Source organism: Phalacrocorax carbo, chromosome 2 (assembly GCF_963921805.1).
Source record: "Phalacrocorax carbo chromosome 2, bPhaCar2.1, whole genome shotgun sequence".
In the NCBI taxonomy this organism is placed as follows: domain Eukaryota; kingdom Metazoa; phylum Chordata; class Aves; order Suliformes; family Phalacrocoracidae; genus Phalacrocorax; species Phalacrocorax carbo.
This window is the reverse complement of record NC_087514.1, coordinates 167,722,039-167,746,491: the sequence shown is the minus strand read 5'-3', so window position 1 is coordinate 167,746,491 and position 24,453 is coordinate 167,722,039. Positions and strand designations below refer to the sequence as shown.

Below are 24,453 nucleotides of genomic sequence, written 5' to 3'. Positions count from 1 at the left end.
GTGTCGCTGCGCCGCCCGCCCGCCCGCCGCCGCCGCTCCCAGAGTGCGCCGCGCTCTCGGCATGGCCGCTCTGCCCCGCCGCTGCTGAGGAGGCGCCGGGCCCGCTCCGCCGCCGCCCGCCCCGCCCCGCTCCGCCGCCGCCCGCCCCGCTCCGCCGCCGCCGCCCCCGCAGGGTCATGGCCGACTGGGCCCCCGCTCAGGTAAGCCCTGCCGCCACCATCCCCGTCCCCCCCCACACCCCTCTCCCCGGCCGCCGCCCCCCGGCCTGGCCCCGTCCCCGTCCCCCGGTGGCGGCCGGGCCCGAGGGCTCGCGGCGCCGATGCGGGCCCGTCCCGTCCCTCACGGAGCTCCGTTCACCCGTCCCGCTCGGCCGGTGGAGCTCACCGCCCTTGTCCGTGTCCCCGCAGGAGCTGGAGTGGGACATGGAACCCCAGGAGCTGGCCCTGGAGCAGCCCCTGCCCACCCCCGAGCAGGGCCCCGCCGGGGAGGCCGAGCTACCGGCCGCCGAGATCTCCCTGACGCTGGTCACCGAGATCCAGGCCGTGGACAGGAAGGTGGACGCCCAGGCTGCCCAGCTGATGAACCTGGAGGGGAGGATGAGGATGGCGGAAACGAAGCTGATCGGCTGCGAGAAGACGGCGGTGGAGTTCGGGAACCAGCTGGAGAGCAAGTGGACGGCGCTGGGCACCCTCATCCAGGAGTACGGGCAGCTGCAGAAAAGGCTGGAGAACATGGAGAACCTCCTGAAGAACAGGAACTTCTGGATCCTGCGGCTGCCCCCGGGGGCGAAGGGAGAGGTCCCCAAGGTAACGGTCCCCTGCCGCTGTCTTTTTTTCTGAACGCGTTCTGTATGTACTCTGCCCACTTCAGGGCAGCCGTGGTGCTGAGCAGGGCATAGCTCCCCTGCAGCAGCATCTTTCCTTTAGCACTGGGTAAGAAGCACCAGCACAGGTCCCTTTGTGTTAATTGCACACTGCTCATTATATAGGGGTGGTCCTCGCCAAAACCATGCGGGGTCACAGGCTCCTTAGCGTGGCCGGGGCTGTGTCCGAGTCATGCGGAACTACATGGCTCGGCCCCCTGTGCCTGCCTGTGTTTCGTAATGCGTGCCCAGTTCCTCTCCAGAGGCAGTTGCAGCAGAAGCGTGTCAAAAAAGAGTCTGTGTTAGGCACCGTGTGTGGGGCGTTGCCCGCAGCACAAAGCGGGTGAGCAGGGGGCAAGGTGCGGGCAGGTGATAAGGGGGAACCCCATTGTGTCCCGTGCAGGCAGGGGCGAAGCGGCCTGAGCCAGGCACAGAGGCCAAGCAAGGCATGTGGGGAGAAGCGGGCGTTGCTGCGTGGAACCATCCTGTGAGGTGGTTGAAGAGTTTGATTGAGAAAACGTCCCCAGATGTTTTCCTCAACAAGAAGCAAAACACTTGAGCGTACGATGCTTCTGATTGCAGGTCCCCGTGGCGTTCAACGATGCTTCGTTTAACTTTTCTGAGGAGGAGTGGAAGAGCTTGAATGAGTGGCAGAAGGAGCTTTACAGGCATATCATGAAAGGCAACTACGAGGCCGTCATCTCGATGGGTAAAGACGAGCTGGGGTTTGCCCTGAGCCTTCCGATGCGTCAGGTTTTCCCGGCGGATGGAAGCACTGCTGCGCCTGGCAGGATCGGGGAGGGTGGATGGTGTGGTCTGGGTCGCGTCGCGCTGGCTGTCAGTAGGAGCCCTGGCCATTAGTTCAGTCTTCGCCAGTTTGGTTTAGTGGTGGATGGACGTCGCGAGCATCTCTGCAGTGACCGTGTCTCCCTGACGGTCTCTGCAGCCGGTAGGAGCTGAGCAAGCACCTGGGTCATGAGGAGGAGGGGAAGTGAGAGGACCCTCAAGCTGAGTAAAGGTGGGGAAGAGGAGAGTTTCTTTGTCACGCAAAGGTCCACAGATCCACTGCGCTGGGTGCATCAGCCTGCTCGCTGCTTAGGGCAGCAGAGGGGCGCCCTGCCTCTGAGGTTCCTTCCAGCCCTTTCTGCGGGTGAGCAGTCCTTCAGCTGCAGAGCCTTTTGTAAGGGAGGAGAGCGAGGTTTGTCAGCTGCCTGCCTTGGCACTCTGTCTGAGCCCAGCTTCACCCCAGGGAATGTTTCTTGCACGGTATCTGCTCCTGTGTTGCCAGGGTAGAGCTGGGGAGAAGCAGCGGGCAAAGGCAGGGTCTGCCTCCCGCTTTCCCCTCCAGCGGCTCAGGGCAGCGCGTTCACAGCTAAACAAACGTGCTCTGCTCGCCCCTTCCAGTCCTGGCTGCGGGGATTCCCTCTGGGGGATGTGTTGCCTTCGCGAGCACCTACGTGTGTTCTGAGAAATGACCTTGCCTTGGCTGGACGTCGCGTGCAGCGGGTGGGAGCGGGGGCGCCGTCCCTGGCAGACGGGCGTCTCCTCCCTCTGCCAAGGCCGCTGGTGTGCAGGCTCGCCTGCCATCCAGCTCTGGGTGATGCAGGCCTTTTGTCCTTTTTTTTATTCCCCTTTCTTCGTTTATTTTTTTGGACAGAGGTCTTCTGCAGTCCGTGTGTGCAAGGGAAAAAGGTGAAGGCTAAATAACTGCCCCCCGTTCTCCTGTTTAAAAAACCAATCCTGCATCCTGCTCTTGAGGCGCAGGAACGTAACGGTCCCACCGAAGGGGATCTGTGGATCTGAGCCTGGAGCTTAGAAAAATGTATCTGTGCTTCATCTGAAGGTTTCCTTTGAGTAATGAGGTTTAGGGGTTTGGCCCTCACATAAGGCAAACGGATCCACCAGAGCAGCGGTGGAAATTAATACCTGGAGACTCACACTTGTTTGGAAATGAAGTTTTCCGCTCTCCGCCCTAGGAGAGGTTGTGATTGTCCCCTTTCCCCCACCAAAATCGGCGAGCAGCCTGTGACTCGGAGGAGTAGGACGGAGCGGTCCTGGCTGGAGGGATCCGCATGGGGAGGGCACTTCCCCTGCTGCCGCTGGCTGACAGCTCTGGTGCTGTCCCTGAGCTGAAGTCCCCATTGTAATGGAGCCACGGACCTTAGCAGAGAGGAGAAGAAAGGAAGCCTGGAGGTAAGCACAGATGCATTTTCTTATTCTCCTCCTCACGCTGCAGGCTGGGAGGTGCTCCTCACCTGAGCAGTGTGTGCTCCTGCAGTCCGCTCATGTTCCCAGGGCCCAGACAAGGTGAGCGGTGCAGATGTGTGAGAGCATCTTCTTAAGCCTCTCCTTCCATTACCCGTCATCCCCAGCAGCAAAGGAAGGTTGGTGGGCGAAGGTTTGAGTCTCTCTCCCACGAGGGCAAAGGAAACATTCTGATCCTCTTTTTACGTGCAGATGCTGCCATTTCAAAGCCTGACCTCCTGTCACGGATTGAGCAAGGAGAGGATCCCAACGCAGAAGATCAGGATGACTCTGAGGGAGGAGAAACCCCTACAGACCCCAGCACCGGTGAGCTGGAAGGGTCCTAGGACTCAGCAGGGAGGGGGAAAGCAGATGCGCGGCTGCCACCGCCCGCCTACACTCTTTTGCTTGCCTCTGCTGTTGAGTTTTGCCAGCTCTGCCCTTGGGTACAGGGATGACTTTACTTTCCTGGTCGGCTCTTACCCGATGCGGCCATCTCCTGAAATCCTCTGTAACGCGGCAGGGAGGCGCGAGCGTAAGCTCCTGTCATTCTTTCTCCTGTGCGCAGAGTTTTCCTTTCCTGGACCCGATGACAACTCATGGAGTAAATACGAGGAGACTCTGGCTGAAAGCCACGAGGGCTCTGAAGAAGAGGAAAGCATGGAGGTCCCCAGTACATGTGAGTGAGGGGCGCAGAGCTTTGCCGAGCGCCGCACAGAGCGGGAGGTGGGGGTGGGCTCGGGCTGGGGTGAGATCCTGCCTTCGCCGTGGTCTCTGCCAGGCTTGCCTCAAGGGTCAGCATGGGAGCAGGACGGCGGCCAAGGCTGATGGATAGCACACGTGCAGAAGCAGCTGTGGTATGCGAGTGGCGGGCTGTGAAAGCAGCTGTGGGCTGGCTTAGGGGACGCAGATCACCTGTACGGTGTCGCATCACTCAGCGAGGTAGCGTGTTTGGTCAGCCTTGAAGCGGAGAGGAGCAGGAACGTGCGTAGCGCAGGCAAGCTTCGATGGCGTTAGCAACGAAGTCCTTAAAAGCCTTTTCCATGAATATATAAAGTGATGCTTGTATCCAGCTTTCTCTGTCAGCCAGATGTGAGGCTTGTGGCGCACAAAAGGCGTGTCCTTGTCACCGCGATGCCACTCCAGGTCCCTGCTCTGACGCGTGGGGATACATAAGCCGCGTTGGGAAGCATCCCTTGCTAGGATGTGCTTCTGGCTTCCCAGCCTCGTTCTCAGAAGCAGCTCAACTATTCTGACTGATGCTTTTCCAGGATTTCAGCCTGATGCAAACAAAGCGGCCCGTTCTCAAGCTGCGTGTTTAGATGTCTGGCAAAGTGACAAGCAGAGAGAGAGCCCTGTGATGGGGAGTGCTGAGCAGTCTTCTCTGGGCCTGCAAACGCTCAGCACAGCTTTATCTTCTTGTGCTGTGCAGAAAGCTGTGGTTTTTCAGCCCTCTTCTCCACATCCCCAGATCCCCCAGGCTCTTTTCATCCTCCATTTGCCAGGGGCCGTGGTGGTTGCTTTGAGTTACCACGTATATCACGGGAGATGCTTCGGCCCCAGGCACTGTACAAGCCCAGAAGGAAAGGAGGTTGTATTCCTCTTCCCTCAATTTCTTTTTTGCCTTTATCCTAAACCATATGTTCTCAAAGACCTGTTCTGCTTCCTCTCCTGCTGACGAACCCACTTTTTCCCTTTGTCTAGTTATATATAGAGGTCTCATCATTGCACGGTCTGAGCGTTCCCAGGAAGCCTTATCAATGATCTGGATCAAGTGCACCCTCAATAAGTTAGCAGATGACACCAAGTTGGGTGGGAGTGTTGATCTGCTGGAGGGCAGGGAGGCTCTGCAGAGGGACCTGCACAGGCTGCATCGATGGGCCGAGGCCAGTTGGGTGAGGTTTAACAAGGCCCAGGGCCGGGTCCTGCCCTCGGGTCACACCAACCCCAGGCAGCGCCCCAGGCCTGGGGCAGAGGGGCTGGGAAGTGCCCGGCGGAGAAGGCCCTGGGGGTGGGGGCTGACAGCCGGCTGGGCATGAGCCAGCAGTGCCCGGGTGGCCAAGGAGGCCACCAGCCCCCGGGCTTGTGTCAGCACTGGGGTGGCCAGCAGGGGCCGGGCAGGGATGGGGCCCCTGTGCTCGGCCCTGGGGAGGCCCCACCTCGAATGCTGGGCTCAGGTTTGGGCCCCTCGGGACAAGAAGGGCCTGGAGGGGCTGGAGCGTGTCCAGAGAAGGGCAGCGGGGCTGGGGCAGGGTCTGGAGCACAAGTGTGCTGGGGAGCGGCTGGGGGGGCTGGGGGGGTTTAGCCTGGAGAAGGGGGGGCTGAGGGGAGCCCTTCTCGCTCTCTGCAGCTGCCTGAGAGGGGCTGGAGTGAGGGGGGGGCTGGTCTCTGCTCCCAAGTCACCAGTGACGGGACGAGAGGGAACGGCCTCAGGCTGCGCCAGGGGAGGTTTAGGTTGGGTGTGAGGGAAATGCCTTCCCTGCCAGAGGGGTCAGGGGTTGGCACAGGCTGCCCAGGGAGGTGGGGGAGTCACCGTCCCTGGTGGGGTTTAAAAGACGTGCAGACATGGTGCTTTGGGACATGGTTTAGTGCTGGGCTTGGAAGGGCTGGGTTAACAGACTTGATGATCTTAGAGGTCTTTTCCAACCTAAACAATTCTGTGATTCTAAGTCAAAACACTTTGGCTTTGTTTGTATTCCAGTACTGCTCAGGTAGCTCTCAGACAGGACTTGCAACCCCATAGTGCCAGGTACTGTCGTGAGCGTGCAGAGCAGAGACAGCCTTTGCCCCGGGAGAATTGCAGTCTAAATAATGAGGCGGTTGTTATCTCAAAGAAATGACATGAATGTCTCCGCTCTGGCAGATGAACAGCAGTGTGATGAGGAAGGTCCCGAAAGCCTTGAGCTTCCTAGCTCCTTGACAGGAAAGTGGGAAGAGGTTTTCTCAAGCCCAGAGGAAGAGATAAAGCCAAGCGGCAAGAGCCGTGGCGGATCGACCCCACAGCAGAGAACCGCGACGGGCAACGGGCTGAGGCGCTCCGCTCGCCGCGGGAGAGACTTGGCGAGGAAGGACGCTGCTGAGGACGTGGCCGTGGTGGAGGGGCCGTACATCTGCTGCGAGTGTGGGGAGAGCTTCCTGGACAAGCAGCTCTTTGCCACCCATCAGAAGGCGCACGCCAGCGAGGAGGCCTGCACTTCCCTGGAGCACGGCGAAAGCTTCAGGCAGAAATCCAAAACGACCCCTACGAAAGCCCAAGGGCCCTCCCGCTCCAAACCGTCCAAGCGCCCCGATGGGGAGAAGAGCTCCGGTTTCAAGTACGGCTTTGTCAGGCACCAGGTGAACAACATGGTGGAGAGACCGTACACCTGCTCCCAGTGCAAGGAGAGCTTCAGCCTGGAAGTGAGCCTTATCTTGCACCAGAAGCTCCACACGGGGAAGGGTGACGGGCCGCTGACGTGCACCTACTGCGGGAAGGACTTCCGAGACCTCTCCAAAGCCATCCGCCATCAGCGCATCCACACCGGGGAGAGGCCGTACCAGTGCACCGAGTGCGGGAAGAGCTTCATCCGGCGGGACCACCTGCTCAAGCACTGGCGGGTCCACACCGGGGAGACCCCCTACCAGTGTCCCGTCTGCGGAAAGCACTTCCGCTACAAAGAGTCTCTGAATTGTCACCAGAAAATCCACTCCCGCAACCCCCGGCCCATGGAGGATTCGCAGCACAACCTGGAGTCGGCAACTCAAACCGGCCATTTCTGCGTGAAAAAAGAAACTAAGCAGTAGCGCTGCGGTGGGAGGCCGGGGCGGAAGGGCTCGCGGTTACGATAACGGTCTAGCAGGTGGACGTGCAGCATGATGGGAGGTGAACTTGTATCGCAGCTAATCCATGTGGTCATGCTACAAAGCCCGCTTTGTTGAGCATCAAAGGAATTCCTCTTAAAAACTGATCGGACGGCCTAGGCACCTCTTCGACCCCGCGGGGTTACGTGGGACTTCCATAGCGGCGTAGGCCTCGTACTAGTTGTCCCCTACGCAGGTTTGGATTTTGCCTGTAGAGAATAATCCCGAGCGATTCTCTGGGGTCCGTATTTAGCAGGTGTTTCCCCACCTATCTTTGTGCATATTCGGGAGTGACAAGCTTTCGCTTTCTTTTGTTTTTTCCACTCGTTTCACCGCAAGGCTGGAAGCGCGAGGGAGGGAGGGGAGGGAGGTGCCATTCCCAGGCAGCCGGCCGCCCGCTCCCGTTGCGCTGCCGCACCTCGGAACGGCAGCCCCGTGCCGCGAGGCCGGGGCTGGGATGAAGGGAAGAGAGGCGAGGCAGAGACGTGGTTAGGGGCACGACGCGGGATTTGTCAGAGGCAAAAAAAGTGGAGGGGAGAGAGCGGCGAAGAGCAAGGTGAGAAAAAGTAGGTGCAGGAGGAAAGGACGGGCAGGAGAAGGGGCTGAGGACATTGGAGCCGGGAAGGGCAGCGTGTGGAGGCGTGCTCGGGTGACTCGCCCGAGGAGGACGCGTCTCTGTTCTTTTGAAGGATGTTACTGGCACCAGTCGGGCTGTGGTTTCCCTCTGGCCCAAGGGAACAGAGCCGCTGGTCCATCACATGAACTGTTAATGAAGGCAATTTTATTATTATTTTTTAACTGGGTTTGGTCTCACACTCAGGTAAGTCAGACGAGTGAAAGCAACTTCTCCTAACCCCTGTAAAGAGCTGTTTGGTTTTTAGTTAATCTAGAAGTAGTATATTATTATTATTATTATTATTATTGTTATTAATTATTATTATTATTATAATACTACAAGGAAATGTATGGCACTATATTTCACATGATCTAAAACTCTTAAATGTATGAGATAACTGACCGGAGTTTTTTCGGACGTCTGTGTAAATATTGGTTGAGTTCTCAGAGCTAATCGGTGTTGTTCCTGAGGTGGCTGTAAGTGGTGTCTCTTCCGCTGTGTATCGTCAGCTGCTGGTTCGTGATCGTGTTTTGTAATAACTTTTGTAAAGTCTGTCAATACAGTGTTTCCATTCTGAAGCCCGTGTCGGGTGAGTGATCGCAGCCCCGGTCCCCTCGCTGGCCTCTGTGTTTCGTCCTTGCTCGCCCCTCTCCTGCGGTGACGCCTGCAGCACCCTTGCCCGGCACCCGGCTGCTATTTATGAGCGTTTTCAAGGTAACCTGCAGAACTGGTGAACCGCACGAGCCGAGCGGGCTCTGCTCAAGTCTGTTTCTGCCCACGCTGAGCGTCGGGGGAGCCCCATCCGGCAATCGAGGCTGCTTGGCGCGGCTCCGGGGCTGCGGTGGTTGGTGTCGAGCATTCAGGGGTCATGTTTTAAGCTTTTTCTCTGCTGCCGCTGCGGGCTGGAAGGAGGCTTCGGTTTTATGCGAGAATAAGGTCACAGTTCCGGGAGCTGGCCCGCGCCACGCACAAATAGGGCTGCAGCAGTGGCTGAGGAGTCCCCGGCCACAGCCAGGCTCTGCTGCGGGGTAGAGCCGGGACAGTCCCGTGCCAGGAGAAGCACCGGCGTGTGCGGCTGCGGCGCTGCCCTGCACCTCGGAGCTGCCACGTCGTGGACTGTGGCCCTCCAGCACTGACTGTGGCCCACCGCGGCGGGCGAGGAGGGCCCCGGCGCGCTCTGCTGAGGGTCCAGCAGCCGACGCTGCGGGTTCGTCTCTGACCGGACACGGGCCGGGCCGCGTGGCATCGCGGTGCAGCTGGAGGGACCTTGGCACGCTGGGCTGGGCTCACGCGCCGTCAGAGCCGCCGGGCCGCGCCGGATTTGCATCGCCGCTTCCTCCCTCGCACGTACCCAAGCTCTTTGTACTGGGGCTGCCAATAAACTGTTCCTGCCAGGCCTGGCCCTGCAGGGCAGCGCGCCGTTTTGTCTCGCCGCGCTGGGGAACGTGCTGCCGGCTGGCGGGGCCGAACCGCGTGGCCCCGGGGATGTGGGGCTGGCGGGGGGCAGCGGGTGCCCCGCAGTGTCCTAGAAGGGTCCTGCCCTGCCCCAGAATCACGTCCCCCAGCGCTGTGCCTGGTTGGGCTGAGCCCCTTCTGCCTTCACCCGCTCCTCTCACAGTGGGTGCCTGCTGGGGGGGTCCCCTCTCTCCTGGGGTGTTTGCGGAGGGGAGACAGGCGCAGCCGCAGCACCTCCTGCCCAGAGGCTGGGTCTGGCCTGCCTGGCGCCAGCATCCTGGGCTGCTCCTGGGTCTCTGTGCCCAGACCTCAGCTGTCCTTGTGTCCCCTCTTCCACCTTCCCTTGTCCTGGGTACCTCTGCAGCTTTGCAGGGTGGTGGCTGTGGCTGCCGCAGGTGGGTCCTAAGCCCCAGCTGGTGGAAGCCCCTGTTTCTCCCCTATTCCTGTCCTGGAGCAGGTACAGGGCAGCTGCCTGGCTCCCGCTCCCCTCTGCTGTGGCAAAGAGCTGCTGGCTGTGCCGGGGTGCCTGGGCAGTGCCACATATGGGGTGCTGGGGGGGGATGTGTTATCCCCCCCAGGAGCTGCCTCCAGCTCAGCGTCCCCCAGGCTCTTCCCTGCCAGATACTGGTGCAGGGGCATGGTCCCAGCGATGCCCACAGTGCAGCCCGACCTCCCTGGGGGCAGCCACCGGAGCCCCCCCCGAGCTCTGACAAGGCCCAAGGATTTGTTCTGGCTTGGGAGAAACGTAGGACACAGGCAGGGCAGCCTGTGGGGCCTGTTGTGGGTCAGGGCCAGCACAGGGATGTGGCACTCATGGCCCACGGATCCCCACTGGGCTGGGACCGGAGCGTGCCGGGGCTCCTCAGCCAGCCCAAACCGTGCCGGGTGCCTGCAGAGCCGGAGCGTGTGCCCCCGGCCGAATCCCCCCCACCGTGCTCTGGAGCATCCAGGCTGCCCCATGCAGGGAGGGGTGCGGGGACAGGGGTGCTGGGGAGGGGGAGGAGGAGGACGAGGGAAAAGGGGCGAGCGCACAGGATGGCTCCTGGCAAGGGAAAAGGCATGGTGGTGGATCGGGCAGCCCAAGCGTGGGGTGGCTGCTGCTGGCAGCGAGGTTGAGCCCCTGGTGCGGGCACGTGGAGACACCATCAGTGTACACAGATGTACTTTCTCGGTGTATATGTGTACGGTCTGTGCGTGTGTGTATTTAATCGTACATACGTGGCCGGCAGCACAGGCCATGGAGACACAGCACTCCCACGAACACAGCACCAGTGGCCGCATCCTGATTCCCCTCTGGCTGATCATGATGCAGATCCGTTAGTGGGAAGTAAATACACGTGATAAATATACGTATCTCGCTCCGTATGTACAGTGTGGGCCCCTCCAGCAGCCGGCTTCAGGCCTCTGCCCAGCAGCTGCCCCTGGATCCCAGTCTCCCCAGTTGTACCAGGACATCCGAGCCCCGGGGCAGTGACCCCCTCTGTCCCAAAGCCGCTCCCGGTTTCCCCTCCCGGCAGGTGTCACCCCTGGCTGGGGGCTGTGGCTCCCTGGGGCGTCCCAGGCAGGGGGTCCCTACTTCAGGTCCCCACCTGCCGTCGCGCAGGTCGTGCAGGTCGTGCAGGTGGGGATGGGCGCTGTGCCCACCCCGTGCCCACCCCGTGCCCCCCATTCCGGCATTGCAGTGGTGATGGGATGTGTCTGGGTCCTGTCCCCCTCATCCCCTCCCTTTTTCCACAACCCAAAGGGTTTCCTGCCCTTCCCCATGTTCCGTGTCACAACTTCCCCCCGTTGTCACCCCGTGCCAGTGGTCCCCAAGGTCAGGACCGGGAGCGAGGCCGTGTGCCAGGGGGCTGCTGCCACGCTCGGGGCCCTGCCGGGGCTGGGCACAGGGGCTGGGCACCGGCACGCAGCTGCACCGGGGCAGGAGGGGCAGGGTGGGGTGGGACAGAGCAGGGCAGGTGGGATGGGATGGGATGGGGACAGGATGGGGATGGGATGGGGACAGGGTGGATGGTGTAGGATGGAACAGGGTGCAATGGGATAGGATGGATGGGGAGGTGCTGGGACAGGATGGGACAGGGTGGCTGGGATGGGGATGGGATGGAACTGGATGAGCGGGACGGGATGGGATGGGATGGGATGGGATGGGATGGGATGGGATGGGATGGGATGGGGGGATGCTGTGGTATGGAACAGGGTGCATGGGATCGGCTGGCTGGGATGGGGGTGGATGGGACAGGACAGGGTGGATGGTGTGGGGTGAAACAGGGTGCAATGGGATAGGATGGATGGGAAGGTAGCGGGACGGGACGGGACAGGGTGGGTGGGATGGGGACAGGATGGAACTGGATGAGCCGCGTGGGATGGAACAGGGTGCACGGGATCGGCTGGATGGGATGGGGCTGGGATGGGACAGGATGGGACGGGACAGGATACGGCGGGACAGGACAGGATGGGGGTGGGACAGACAGACAGGACAGAGTAGGGCTGAATGGGCGACATGGGCCAGGCAGGATGGGGTGGGCCGAGACGTGACGGGAGAGCGGGGGAAGGGACAGGAGGGGACGAGCTGGGAGAGGCTCGGACACGAGGGGGGGGGGGGGGGGGCAGCGCCGCCCCCGCGGAGCCCCGACAGCCCCGGTGCGCTGGGGGGGGGGTTTCGTCGCCGGGGGGGGAGGGGGCGGCCGGTTTCCATGGCGACACCGCCCTCCGGCCGCCATTTCACAGCCCCGCGGGGCGCGAGGCCGCGGGGGGGGCGGTGTCGGGGGGGCCGCCAGGGGGCGCCGGCGCGAGCCCCGCCCCCGGCCATGGCGGCGCCCGACGGTGCGGGCCGGGCGGGGGGAGCCGCCCCCGGTGCCCCCCGTGGCCGCCCTGTGACACCCCCCCCCCCCCCCCAGTGACACCAGTCCTCCCCCCGACCCCTGCCAGGGGCTCTCGGCTCCCCCGAGTCACACCGGTCTCCCTCCAGTCCATTCCCAGTTCCCTCCAGCCTCTCCCAGTTCCCCCAGTCCCCTGGGACACCCCTCCCCGACGCTCCGCATTACCCCCAGTAACCCCCAGTTCCCCCAAGGCCTCCCCAGTTCCCCCTCACCCCAGTTTCCTCAGCCCCTCCTCAGTCCTCACCAATTCCCCCGCCAGTGACCCCCCCCAGTCTTTTCCCAGCCACCCCCAGTCCCTTCCCAGTCACCCCCCCAGTCCTCCCCATCAGCCCAGTTACCCCGGGAACAGCCCCCATTCCCCCCAGTTACCCGCAGCCTCTTCCCACTTCCCCATGGTCTCTCCCCAGTCCCCCCTGTCAGCCCAGTTACCCCTGGGGCTGCCCCAGTTACTCCCAGGCCCTCCCCAGTTACCCCAAGCTCCTTCCCAGTTGTTGCCAGCACTATCCCAGTTTCTCCCAGGCCCTAATCACCCCAGTCTCTCTCCAGTCCCTCCCCAGTCCTTCCCTAGTTCCCCCAGTCCCTCTCCAGTCCCCCCAGTCTCTCCCCACTTGACCTCAGTCCTTCCCCAGCTCCTCCAGTTACCCCCAATCTCTCCCCAGCCCCCCCAGTCCCTCTGCAGTCCACCCAGCCGTTCCCCAGTTGGCCCCAGTCCTTCCCCAGCCCCTCCAGTCCCCCCCAGTTCCCTCCAGTCTCTCCCCAGTTGCCTCCAGCCCCTCCCCAGCCCCTCCAGTTCCCCCCCAGCCCCTCCCCGTTCCCTCACCCCCCGCTCAACCCTTCCGCCGCCCCCCCCCCAGTTTCTTCCAGTTCCCCCCCCCCCCTTATCCTCTCTCGCAGCCCCGCCCCGCGCGGGAGGCCCGCGGGCCCGATCCCGGGGCACCCCCCGCGCCCCCCGGGCCGCCCCGATCCCTTCCCCTCGCGGCGGGGCCGGGCCGGGCCGGGCGGTGCCGGCTGGGGGGGGCCCCGACGGCGGCGGCGCGGTGATGCCGTCGGTTCGGCAGGGGGCGCTGCGCTGGCGGCGGCCGCCCCGCTCCGCCCCGCCCGGCGCGGCCCCCGGCGCGGCTCGCGCGCGGCGGCGGCGGCCCGACCGCCCCCTGCCGGCTCGGCGGGGCAGCGGCGGCGCCGGAGCGCGGAGCGGCGGAGCCGGGACCCGCAGCCGCGCTCGGTCTCTCGCCGCCGCCGCTCCCCCCCCCCCCTCCCTCCCCTTTCCCCTTCCCTCCCCCGGCCGGGTCGGGCCGGGCCGCGCCCCGCCCCGCCGCGCCGCCCCGCCGCGCCCCCCGCCCCGCCGCCGCCGCCGCCGCCGCCGCCGCCGCCGCCCCGCCGCGCCGCCGCGCCGCACCGCCCCGGGCCCAGCCCGATGCCCGGCGGCGGGCGGAGGTGAAGGAGCGAACGGGCGCTGGATCCTCCCGGCCGCGGCCCCCGGGGCCCCGGGCAGGGAACAAAGGGCCATGGCCGAGGGGGCTCCCGCTCAGGTAAGGGCGCCCCCGCCGCGCCCCCCCCCCCCCCCCGCCCCGCCCCGCCGCCCGCCGCGGGTCGCGGCCCGGCCCGGCCGCCGCTCTCCCGGCCCCCGCGGGCCGCACGTCGGGGCGGGCCGCGCCGTCGGGGCCGCGGCGGGGCGGGCGGGCGGGAGGGCGGCCGGCGGGGGCTGTCAGCGCGGCCGCCCCCCCGGGGGGCCGGGCAGGGCCGGGCAGGGCCGGCGGCGGCGGCGCGGGGAGCCCCGGGGGGGCGGCGCGCCCGGGCCGGGCCTCCGCGGCCGGCGGCGCCCGAGCTGCCGTCGGGGGCCGGGCCTGCCCCGTCCCGCCGCTCCCCCCGGCCCCGGGGCCGGGCCCTGCGGGTCAGGGAGCGCCCCCCGCCGCCCGGTGACAGCCCCCCCACCCCCCTCCGGTGACAGCCCCCTCCCCCCCCGTGTCACCGCCCTGTCCCCATGGCGACGGGGCGCCCTTGCCCTGACAGCGCCCGCCAGGCCCCCGGGGTGTCCCCTCCCCGTGCCCATGGTAACGGGGCTCGGCCGTCCCGTGTCACCCCCCAACCCTCGGTGTTACGTCCTGTCCCCTCGGTGTCGGGGTGCCCGCCCCCCCCCCCCGGGGACCCGCACGGGCCGCCGCCGTAAGCAGCTTAGCGGGTTCAGCGCCCTGCGGGGACGTGGGGACGTCCCCGCTGCCCTCGGGGGCACTGGGCTCTGCAGCGGGGCCCCCCCCCGGGTTTCCTGACACCCTGGGGGTGTCCCCCCCAGTGACCCCCGCACCCCTCTGCCTGCAGGCGCCGGAGCCGGTGCTGCAGCCGCGCTGCCCCTCGCCGCTCCGGCCACCAGCCGGCCCCGAGCGCACCTCGGAACGGGAGACGCAGACGGCCGAGCTGTCCCTGACGGTGGTGGCGGCCGTGCAGGCGGTGGAGAGGAAGGTGGACTCCCACTCCACCCGCCTGCTCGACCTGGAGGGTCGGACGGGGATGGCTGAGAAGAAGCTGATCGACTGCGAGAAGACGGCGGCAGAGCTGGGGAACCAGCTGGAGAGCAAGTGCGCGGCGCTGGGCACCCTCATCCAGGAGTACGGGCTGCTCCAGCGGCGCCTGGAGAACATGGAGAATCTCCTGAAGAACAGGAACTTCTGGATCCTGCGGCTGCCCCCGGGCAGGAAGGGGGAAGTCCCCAAGGTAACACGGTGTCCTGGGGTGCGGGAGCCCCAGGTCTGCACCCAAAACGCTCACGGAGGGCAGGACAGGGCGGGGAGACGTGGTGGGTGAGCGGGGACAGCCCTGGTGCAGGTGAGTCGCTCGCCGTCGGGACCTGGAGAGAGCAGAGCTGCTCCTCGCAGCTTCCCCGCTGGCACCCACGTGTGGTGGGAGATGGACCCGAGGGCAACGTCCCCCCATGCTCAAGCCGGAGGTTTCAGTTCTGCTTCACCGCGCTGTGCAGCCTGGGAGCGATTTACTCTTCTTTTTTATTTATTTTTTTTTTAGCCACTGTTTGAGAGAAACCCTGACGATTTGGTGGTTCTTTTTTTTAACCGCCGTTTCCTTTACCACCTTGGTGCTGCAGTGGGGGTCTCCCAGGCTGGGGAAGGAGCAGGTGGTAACTGCTGCTGCGGGGAGGGGGGAACCTCTGGGATTTGGGGGAAGGCGGACAAGCTCCGTGCGCTCGCGGTTGGGCTCAGCCGAGCATCAGAAGGAGCCCACCGTCAATGTTAAGTTCCTACTTGTGCTTCGCGACCCTCTCGCTAAAAGAAAGTTTGCAGATGGGACCGTGCGAGACACGGCGAAGTGGACGTCGCCGCTTCGCTGGAGAGAGCGGCGGGGTCTGGAGGAGGGGGTTCACGCCCTGGCACCCCATTAGCGCAGGCGGGGAGCGGAAGCTGAACACAGCCCAGCTTGCGCACCCTGAATTCACCCTTAGAAATTCTTTCTTGGCAATCAGGCTTGAAAGCTACAGTCTGCTCCCGGCCAATTTGCACACAATAATTAGTGATAACTGGGAGCCCTTCGGGCCCGGGAAGAGTTTTCCCTTGAGTTCTGGGGTAATTTAACCCAGGGTTTTATGTCAGCTGATCAATAGAGATGAGGTCCAGCCCTAGTGCCCGATTTTTCTCTCCTTTACGCTCCCTCCGGGAGGGCACAAGCCCGGTCGCCTCTGGAGAGTCGGCCCCTGCCGGTGCGGGGCCCGAGAGGAGGAGGTTGGTGTTGTTTGGGGAGATCATGCTCTGGGTTCATCACTGAGAACCAGCCATTTGGCTGAGCCCTTTAATCTCATAGAAATATGTGTCCAGGAGTTGTTTTAAATTTAAAAAACAGAGTCGTTGATGGTCACGAAGTGGCTGAAGCCTAGCCATATCCAAGCGGGAGGAGCTGCCGCTGCCAGCGGCCAGAGATAACGCGCTGGGCTCCTGGGGAGCGAGGCGGCTTCCTGAGCCCACGCTGCTTGTGATTGCAGGTGCCGGTGACGTTTGACGACGTGTCCGTCTATTTCAACAACAAGGAATGGGAGAAGCTGGAGGAGTGGCAGAAGGAGCTGTACAAGAATGTGATGAAGGAGAACTATGAGTCGCTGATCTCCCTGGGTAAATACGGGCGTCCTGTCCTTGCCCTGGTGAAAGGCCGGTTCTCTGTGGCTCCTGGCTGCCCACGGGCTTGGGCATCTTCCGAGTCCTCCTCAGAGAGCCCCTTGGATCCCCTTGAGACCCAAATGTCCCATTTTAAATGGAGACGTAAAAACACAGGAGGGTGTTCCTAGTCTGGGAAAGGGCATCCCGCCAGCAGTGTCCGGGTTTGTGCCCGGCTCGGGGTGCGGTGTTGTCCTGGCTGAGTGGGGGCCACCCGTGGGCAGGTGGGCCAGAGACTTCCTGAGGCTCCTTCCAGCCAGTTACTCCGTGAGAAACCAGCACCTTCCCTGTGGCTTTTGGGCTTCCCATCATCTTCTGGTCAGCAGTGGGTACCGGCCCACGCACCCCTTTAGAGGAAACTTTTGCAGAGTGAGAAGTTGTCTGATGCGGTCTCAGCCACGCTCCTCCGGGGCATTTCCTGCTGCAGCTGCAGGAGAAATTCTGGCTCTGCTGCGGCCAGAGGTGAAACACTTTTGGCTTCAGGAGAGCCAGGAATTTGCCTGAGAAGTTCTAAAACCCTGCCAGACAATGTACGGGTTGGGTTTCTTCTCAAAGGTAGTTCCCCTGTGTGTGGCACCTCGGCTCCGTGGATCTGTTCCGCCATCCAGGGAGCCTGGCCTGCCTGCAGCACCAGGCTTTGCTGCCTGCAGACCCTTCGTGGATGTTCCTGAGTGCCTTCAGGTGTCCCCCCGAGCGCTGGGGAGAGGTGGAAGCCGATATTAGGATTCCCTGTCCAGTAATACCTCTCTCCATCCCTCTATCTCTCAACAGACTATGCAATTTCCAAACCTGGTGTTTTGTCTCAGATCGAGCAAGGAGAGGAATCGCGGGTCAGGAATGAGCAGGACTTGGAGGAGAGCGAGATCATTACCGATGCCACCGCAGGTGAGACGGCAGCGTAGCGCGAGGGGAGCCGTAGGTTGCGTTCAGAGGAGCTGCTCGCCCCGAGGCTAAAGCAAGTGCTGCTGAGAGCCGTGCACCCCCCGAGGAGGTTATCAGGAGGAGCCTTGCATGCAAGCGGGAAAGGTTTGGCTGATGAGAGATTTGATGTCCAGGTACGGCTCAACGTAAAAACCAGGGCAAGCGGAGCCCAGAGAGTTGGGCACTAGGAGCCGTCAGCAAGGGAAGCATCTGCAACCAGACCAGGTCCTCAGGGAGCCGGTGTGCCCGGCAAGAGAGGAGAATTGGGAGAACTGGGAAGACCCATCCGCCCGAGGGAGCCGTAGCCTTCCCAAAAAATCCTTTCCACCCCCTCTGGTGGTGTGGCTGGTGCCTGGGTTTATCCTTGGATCATCCCCCCCAGGGCAGGGAAGCCTGCTCCCATCCTGCACGCAGGGATGTGGGATGCGAGGGGTTTCTCCAAGGGCAGGGCACCAGGGACCCCAAGTCCTGGAGCGACTCCCACTCTGAGATGACAGGGGCTGGTAAGGAGATGAAGTGTCCTGAAAAGATGGTCTCAGCTCCGCTACTGGTGACCAGTAGCTGTCACCAGCTGCGGATGTGGGGTCGCTCCAACCCCCTGCCCGTGCTCTCGGTCAAGAGGTTCTTGAAGTTAAATCGAGGCCGACAGCATGAGAAAACTCCTATGCGGCCCATGGGGAGCTGCCGGCCCAGCGCTGCGGCCGGGGGGTCGGGGGTGGCAGAGGGGTGCTGAACTGCAGCCGCTGAGCCCCCAGGCCGGGCGGAGGGAGCTCCCTGTGCCTGCGGAGGATCCCAGGCGAGAGGGATGGTTGAAGGGCAGGGGCTGAAAGGAGAGCAGAAGTGGCCGAGCAAATGAAACCCCTGAGCAGGATCAGCAGCCAGAGGCAGCCCGCGGGGAGCCAGCGGGGATTGTGGCGAGCGGTTTCTTCATCCTGGCTCCTGGGAATGACGGCGGGGGGGAATCTCTCTTTGCTGCAGCTGGTATAAGGGTTGTGATCAAAACGGAGGAGCTCCTTCCTGAAGACAGCCCCGAAAACCCCGAGCTGCATGGGATGTCGGGGCAGTCGGAGGGGAGCTTCCAGAGTCCGGACGAGGAGGCAGCTTGCGAGAGCCCCTATGGCTCCGTCTCCCCTCCGAGGGACCTCCCAGGAACCAGCCTGGGTGACTCGTCTGAATACGTAGCTGACTTCAATGAGATCCAGAGAGTCATCGTTCACCACGGGAGCTGCACAGGTGAGACGCTGGGCACACAGCTCTTCGGCACGTGGCGTGTCGGGGGGCCTGGAGGCCCAGGAGGGGCTGTGGTGGGTCAGGCAGAGCTGGGGGAAGGGTTGGATGAAAGAGACGGGTTAAATCCCCCTAAAACCAACACCAGAAAGAAAGTTTCTGGCTGCAGCAACCTCAAGAACAGCTGCGGTGAGACCTCAGGCTGGGAGGAGGAGGCAGCACATCTGAGTGTGGTCTCTGAGGGCGCCTGACCCGCTCCAGAGCGGAGCGAGCAGTGGCTCGGTCATCCATGGGTGGGAAAAGCCCTTGTTATACACGGAGACAAGGGAAGCCGTGTCCCAGGCAGCGTTTTATGAGAGCCCCAGTGAGCCCCCGCTGCCAAAATCTCACCGTAGCAGAGGGCAGGACATCGGTCGAGGACTCCGGCCCTGGTGTTAGTCGCACAGAGGAGTGGCCTAAGCCGCTCGGGTGCTTGCACGCCAGACTCTGCTGGAAGAATGTGTGGGGTCCTGCACGTCGACTAGCCTGAGGGTCAGTCGGGGTGGGTCTGGAGGATGGGGAGGAGGGTGGCTGGAGGTCCGTGGCATGTGAGCTGCTGGGAGGGAAGGGTGCGGTGAGGTTAGTGGAGAGATGAGAAGATGGCACTGGGCGCTTTGTGTCTATAAGTCCACCGACTGGGTGGCAGATACGGACCAGGTCCTACAGACGTGCTCTGAGAGCCAGAGGTGGGAAACTGTGGAGATGGGCTGTCGGCAACAGTGGGTTTCCTGCCTTCTGATGGCTTTGCGATGGTGTCACGCAAACCAAGACCGATAGAGTTGAGCTTTCAGGGGCCTCCTCAGCTCTGTCTCGTGGATCCTGTGGTCTCCTCATGGTTTTCTAAAGGAAACCAGTTAAGCCACCAGTGGGGCCGGAGCCGATCCTCGTCCGAGAGCCAGCGCCTCGGCCGTCGTGCAGGGCTCCGGCCGGTGGGGCTGAGCGGGAGCTGCGGCAGTGCTCTGACCAGGGTGTGGGTGCCGGCGGCCAGCGCGCGAGCGGCCATAGCCCCTGGCTCTGCACAGGGGAAGCTCCTTGCTGCGAGGAGGTAGGAAGGAGGACCTGGGAATGCGGGTTTTCCCCACTGACGCCTCTGTCCAAGGGGAGAGGGCCACAGCTTTGACACATCCTGCGCCCGTCGGCTGCCTCTGCTTGGGAAAGTGTGGCTGCTCTTCCTGGAAAAGTACATAGGCCTGGCTCAAAGTCCAGCACAGGGTGACGTGCGAGGGATCTACCGTGGGCCTTTCTTCGGGGCACGCTGGCTGCACGTGTCCCCGGTAGGGCCGGCCTCACCAAACAAAACACCAGGTCACCTCCGGCGTCGGTGACGTTAAGCGGGGAGCCTGACGTGTGGCCGTCCATCCCACCGCTTCCCCCGGGAAGGAAGGGTGTCTCTCCCTGATGTGCCCCATCACAGTGAGGCCGAAGGGAGGGGACAGTCCCAGGCTGGGCACGTCCTCCTGGGAGCGCAGCTGCAGCCTGGCGGCCCCGCGCTGTGTTTCCGTCGAGCAGTGCCGTGCCGGCTGCGGGGAGTGTTGTTGTAGCCCAGCAGAAACGGCAGCAGATGGAGCTGCTCTGAAATCACTCTGCCTCCAGAGTCCTTGCAGACCGATGGTGCTTTTATCCCCCCGGTCTTGTATCATGAAATTGTAAAACCTTTTGGCAGGCAGGTCTCACCACACCTTCCGAAGGACCCTGTCCAGGAGGCAGTTTGTCTGTCCTCCCTGTCCGGGGGGGTGCGCAGGCTTGCCTTGCCACTGTGAGAGGACGTGCCCCATCCCAGGCTGCCGCCGGCTCGCGTCGGGCAGTGGGGCAGAGCAAACAGCTGCAGAAGCCCATGCAGATGTTTCTGTAGCAACCTCCAGGTGCGTAAAAGGCCACCCCAGCCCACTCAATGACCCTAACGCTGTTCCGTTTTTTCCCCACAGAGGACGGGATCGTGATCAAGACGGAGGAGGAGGAGGAGGAGGACGACCCCGACACCCTGGAGCCGTGCGCCATGTTCTCGGGCAGGACCGAGCCGCCGGCGTTCCCCAGCCACGAGGCCGGGCTGGGCTGCGAGGCGCAGTGCAGCTCCAAAACGCAGCCCAGGAGCCTGGCGGCCGCCCGCGTGGGGAAGCCCCCCGCCTGCGAGAGGGACTCCGGGGAGATGAAGCCGGCCATCGCCCAGCAGCGGAACCGGACGAGGGAGAGACCCTACATCTGCCCCGAGTGCGGGAAGAGCTTCATGCTCAAGATCAACTTCATGATCCACCAGCGCAACCACCTCAAGGAAGGGCCCTACGAGTGCCACGACTGCGACCTCAGCTTCCGCAACAAGCAGCAGTTCCTGCTGCACCAGCGCAGCCACACGCGCCGGGGCGTGGGGGTCCCCCGGCGCCCCGAGCACGGCCTCAAGCCCCAGCCGCGGCCCCCGCCCCCGGGGAAGCCCTACAAGTGCTCCGAGTGCGAGAGCAGCTTCAGCCACAAGTCGAGCCTCAGCAAACACCAGATCACCCACGTCGGGGAGCGGCCCTTCACCTGCGGCGAGTGCCGGAGGAGCTTCCGCTTGCAGATCAGCCTCATCATGCACCAGAGGATCCACGCCGGCAAGAGCGAGATGGCCTTTCTCTGCCCCCAGTGCGGGAAGAACTTCACCCGGCCCTCCCACCTCCTGCGGCACCAGCGGACTCACACCGGCGAGCGGCCCTACCAGTGCAGCCAGTGCGAGAAGACCTTCAGCGAGAAGTCCAAGCTCACCAACCATTACCGCATCCACACCCGGGAGCGCCCGCACGCCTGCGCCGTCTGCGGGAAGGGTTTCATTCGCAAGCACCATCTCCTGGAGCACCAGCGCATCCACACGGGCGAGCGGCCCTACCACTGCACCGAGTGCGGCAAGAACTTCACCCAGAAGCATCACCTCCTGGAGCACCAGCGGGCACACACCGGCGAGCGGCCCTACCCCTGCACCGAGTGCACCAAGTGCTTCCGCTACAAGCAGTCCCTCAAGTACCACCTGAGGACGCACATGGGAGAGTGAGGGGCTGCCGACGGCTTCCTCTCCCTCCTCTCCCTCCCTCCATCCATTCCTCCAGCCCTCCTCCTCCTCCTCTCATCTCTCCCACCCTCCCTCCATCCCTGTCCTCCCACCCCCCCCCCAGCTCAGGGCATGGACATCAAGGAAGCTTTGTGTGGTAGCGCCGCTGGTCTGGTGGAGACGGCTAGGCTGATTGGAAATAAATTAATTAATTAAAGCAAGCAACGCGCGGCAAAATTAAAAAGATTATATATATATAAAATTAACAGAAGCAGCTGATTTAGGGGGAATCCTCACCATCAGAAAAAAAAAGCAAACAAACCACCAACAAAAGAAACCTGTACAGGGTGTTTTGCCGGAGTAGGACTCTTAACTGCTTTTTAAAATCTACTGTTTGGTTTTTTAATAAATGTGGAGGAACTTTTTATTTGATAAGCAAACCTAGGATCGCCAAGATTTTTTTTTTTTTTTTTTTTTTTTTTAAAAATGCTCTGTAGGCTGATTCTGGCACAGTCACTTTTGTCCAGCAGCTCTGCAGAGGCGCTGCCTCGTCCCAGCTTTCCGGGCTGGACGCGACAGCCGCTCAGCAGCGCGTGGCGACAAGGAGCTCCCGGCCAGGGGGAGGTGAGTAATAAATAGATCCAGATGACGAGGAAGTTCTCCATGTGTCTAGATTGGAAGTGCTGATAGGTGCCTGCCCGGCTCTCGGGGCTGTGATGCACTCATGAATTATACAATAGAATAAAATACTAGTTGCAGTAAAAGAACCTTTTTCTGGTAGGACCCCATCAGCAAGGCTCCTCCAAACACTCATTTCTAGTGCTTAATCCTTCCGCAGCGGCTGACGCCTCTCCGGCGAGCGGCGACCCCGGGCGCCCGGCCCTCGCGCCGCTGCAAGAGCTGCACCGAAGGCATCGCCGGCCGGCGCGAAACGCGGGAGTGGTTTGTAGACGTGGGTCTTGCCGCGGGGTGCTGCGGGGTCATGATGTACCTGTGCACAAGACCTTGACGTGTTTAACTGCTCTTCTGCTCTCTTTGAAACGCACTGCGGCGAGCGGGCTGCCCTCGCCCCTGCCGGTAGCATCGACCATGTGCTCCCCAGCGGCGGGAGCAGTGGGACTCCTGCTCCAGATGGAGGAGCACGTCCCGGGCTGGCTCCCAGAAAAGCCCCAGCCAGCCCGGGGCTGCCTGCGGGAGACCCCCCCGGCTCCCAGGCACCCACTGCCGGGCTCCCTCGCCGCATGGCTGTGGCCGTAGTCCCGGTGGGTGGGACGCGGGTCAGTATCCTTGCTGTTGGTTTGAGATCCCGTCTCCAGCAGCTTGGTTCTCCGCGGTCCCGGCTCACCCTCGTCGCAGCTCCCGTCGTCGGGCTGCGGCTGGGTGAGATGCACCCAAAGGGCTGGGCTGCGGCCGGAGCGGTGACACCGGCTCCGCGGTGCGCACCGGGCTCCTGGCCCACGGGTGCCGTGGGGGTGGCGGTGTCAGATCTCATGTTGGACAGTGGCATCAATAAACAGAGCAATGATGGGATAAGTTGTCGGGACCTGTTAATGCCTTTGCAGAACCAAAGTCCTCGCTGCAGGCCTTTCCGTGTGTATGAACCCCCCCAAAATTTATAAGTGACGGCCTCTGCAGCGCTAGAAAGCGCGTGGAGCTCATGAGAGCCTCTGGCCAGTCACTGCCGCGGAGAGAAGCACTTCGGGGCTGCCAGGGCAGGCTCCAGCCGAGGTTCCTGCTGCTGGGGTGGTGCTTCAAACTCCCAGGGAGCAGTTTGGGGTGTCAGGTTGTGGTATGTGGTCTGACATGGCTTAAACATGCTGTGGCGGGGCTGGTGTCCCAGGAGGGAGGTGCTGGTGTGGGACAGGAGGGCCCGACTGGCTGCTCGGTACCCCTTGGCAGCCTCCCCGCATCCCCCTCATCAGAGCTAAATGCAATTAGGGGGAATAAAGAAATTAAAAGCAGAAATGGCTCTGGTTCTCAGCAGCTCATATTCATCACACTAGCAGTGCTGTGAACCTGGCACTGTCCCTTTTTCTTCCTAAAAATGGATGGATTCAGCTTTTTTTTGGCAAAGCGGCCACTTAGGTGCCTGTACTAGCAAAGGGGGCCTGGCTGCCCCTCTGCAGTGCTGGGACCTGCCCAGGGAGCCTCGGGGACGGGCAGCCCCCTCCTCGCCTCAGCATGGCCAGGCCAGGCTCCGCTGGGCCCCACGCGGTGACTGCTCTCGCGCTCGTGCTGCTCCTCGCCAGCCCCTTCCGTCGCTGGACGCTGCCAGGATTTAACACCGTCCCGGTGACCTTCAGCGGCTCGAGTGTCAACAGCCCGTCCGCAGCCGCAGCTCCCACACCCGGGACACACACACGCACACACAGAGCCGTCGCGGCCCGCGGCGCGTGCCGAGCTCAGGGCGGCAGCGGCACTGAGAAAACGCAGAGGTGGCGGTGCGAGGCACAAACCTGAGGGCAGCACATGCCGCGAGCAGCCGTGCCACCCCCTCGAGTTGTCTGCAGGTTGTCAGCACCCTCCGCTCATTGCAGGCGGGTTCGTTCGGGCAGTGCTGAGCGCTGCACACTCCTCAGCTAAAACACTGCTCAACTATGGGGGCTAACGGCACCGTCCCGCAGCAGGACCAACTCTTCCCCGCGGGTTCGGGCCCGTCACGCTCACCCAGCCTTCCCTGGCCCAGGGTGCTGGGAGAGCTGGGCATGGCTGCACCCAAAAGGCAGCAGCCCCGGGGATGGGATGAGCAGGGGCCACCGCCGTCCCGGCTTGGGTGTGAGAGAGGCAGCGTACCTGCCCCCGGCAGCATGCCAGCGCCGCCCGCGCTGCAGCCCAGAGGCTTGGGCTGAGGAAGAAAACCAGGCTGTCACCCCAGGATGCTGCAACGGCGGTGAGCAGGGGGCTGAAAGCATGGTGCCGACCCCGCCATAGCCACCAGGACAGAGTCTGGGGGCCTGCCGTGGTGGGGAAGCGAGCCGGCAGGGACTTTTGGTAGGGCACAGCCCACGGCAGGACAGTAACCCCCCGGGGAGGGAGGGTTATTCGGCTGCTGCTTTACTGCCAGGGCCAGCCCAGCCACCAGCAGCATGTCAGGGATGCACAGGGCTCCCAAGAACACTGGGGTTGCTCCTTGGGCCCCGGCTGGCCGCGCACCAGGGTGGCAGAGGTGCAAAGCCAACGGCTGCACCCACGGGCCTGATTCT

General features: G+C 63.1%; 1 protein-coding gene across 1 annotated transcript; it reads left to right on the top strand.

The window, feature by feature from the left end:
* The first annotated feature begins 37 nt into the window (after positions 1 to 37).
* LOC104045898 (uncharacterized) lies at positions 38 to 21,690 on the top strand. The gene is made up of 14 exons (XM_064441836.1): positions 38 to 200; positions 408 to 806; positions 1,445 to 1,571; positions 3,320 to 3,433; positions 3,675 to 3,785; positions 5,970 to 6,888; positions 8,072 to 8,151; positions 10,535 to 10,638; positions 12,751 to 13,425; positions 14,213 to 14,605; positions 15,879 to 16,005; positions 16,819 to 16,932; positions 17,947 to 18,201; positions 20,160 to 21,690. Exons 1-14 carry the CDS (start codon positions 177 to 179, stop codon positions 21,251 to 21,253), a joined length of 4,536 nt encoding a protein of 1,511 aa, XP_064297906.1. The 5' UTR covers positions 38 to 176; the 3' UTR covers positions 21,254 to 21,690.
* Positions 21,691 to 24,453: the final 2,763 nt, after the last annotated feature.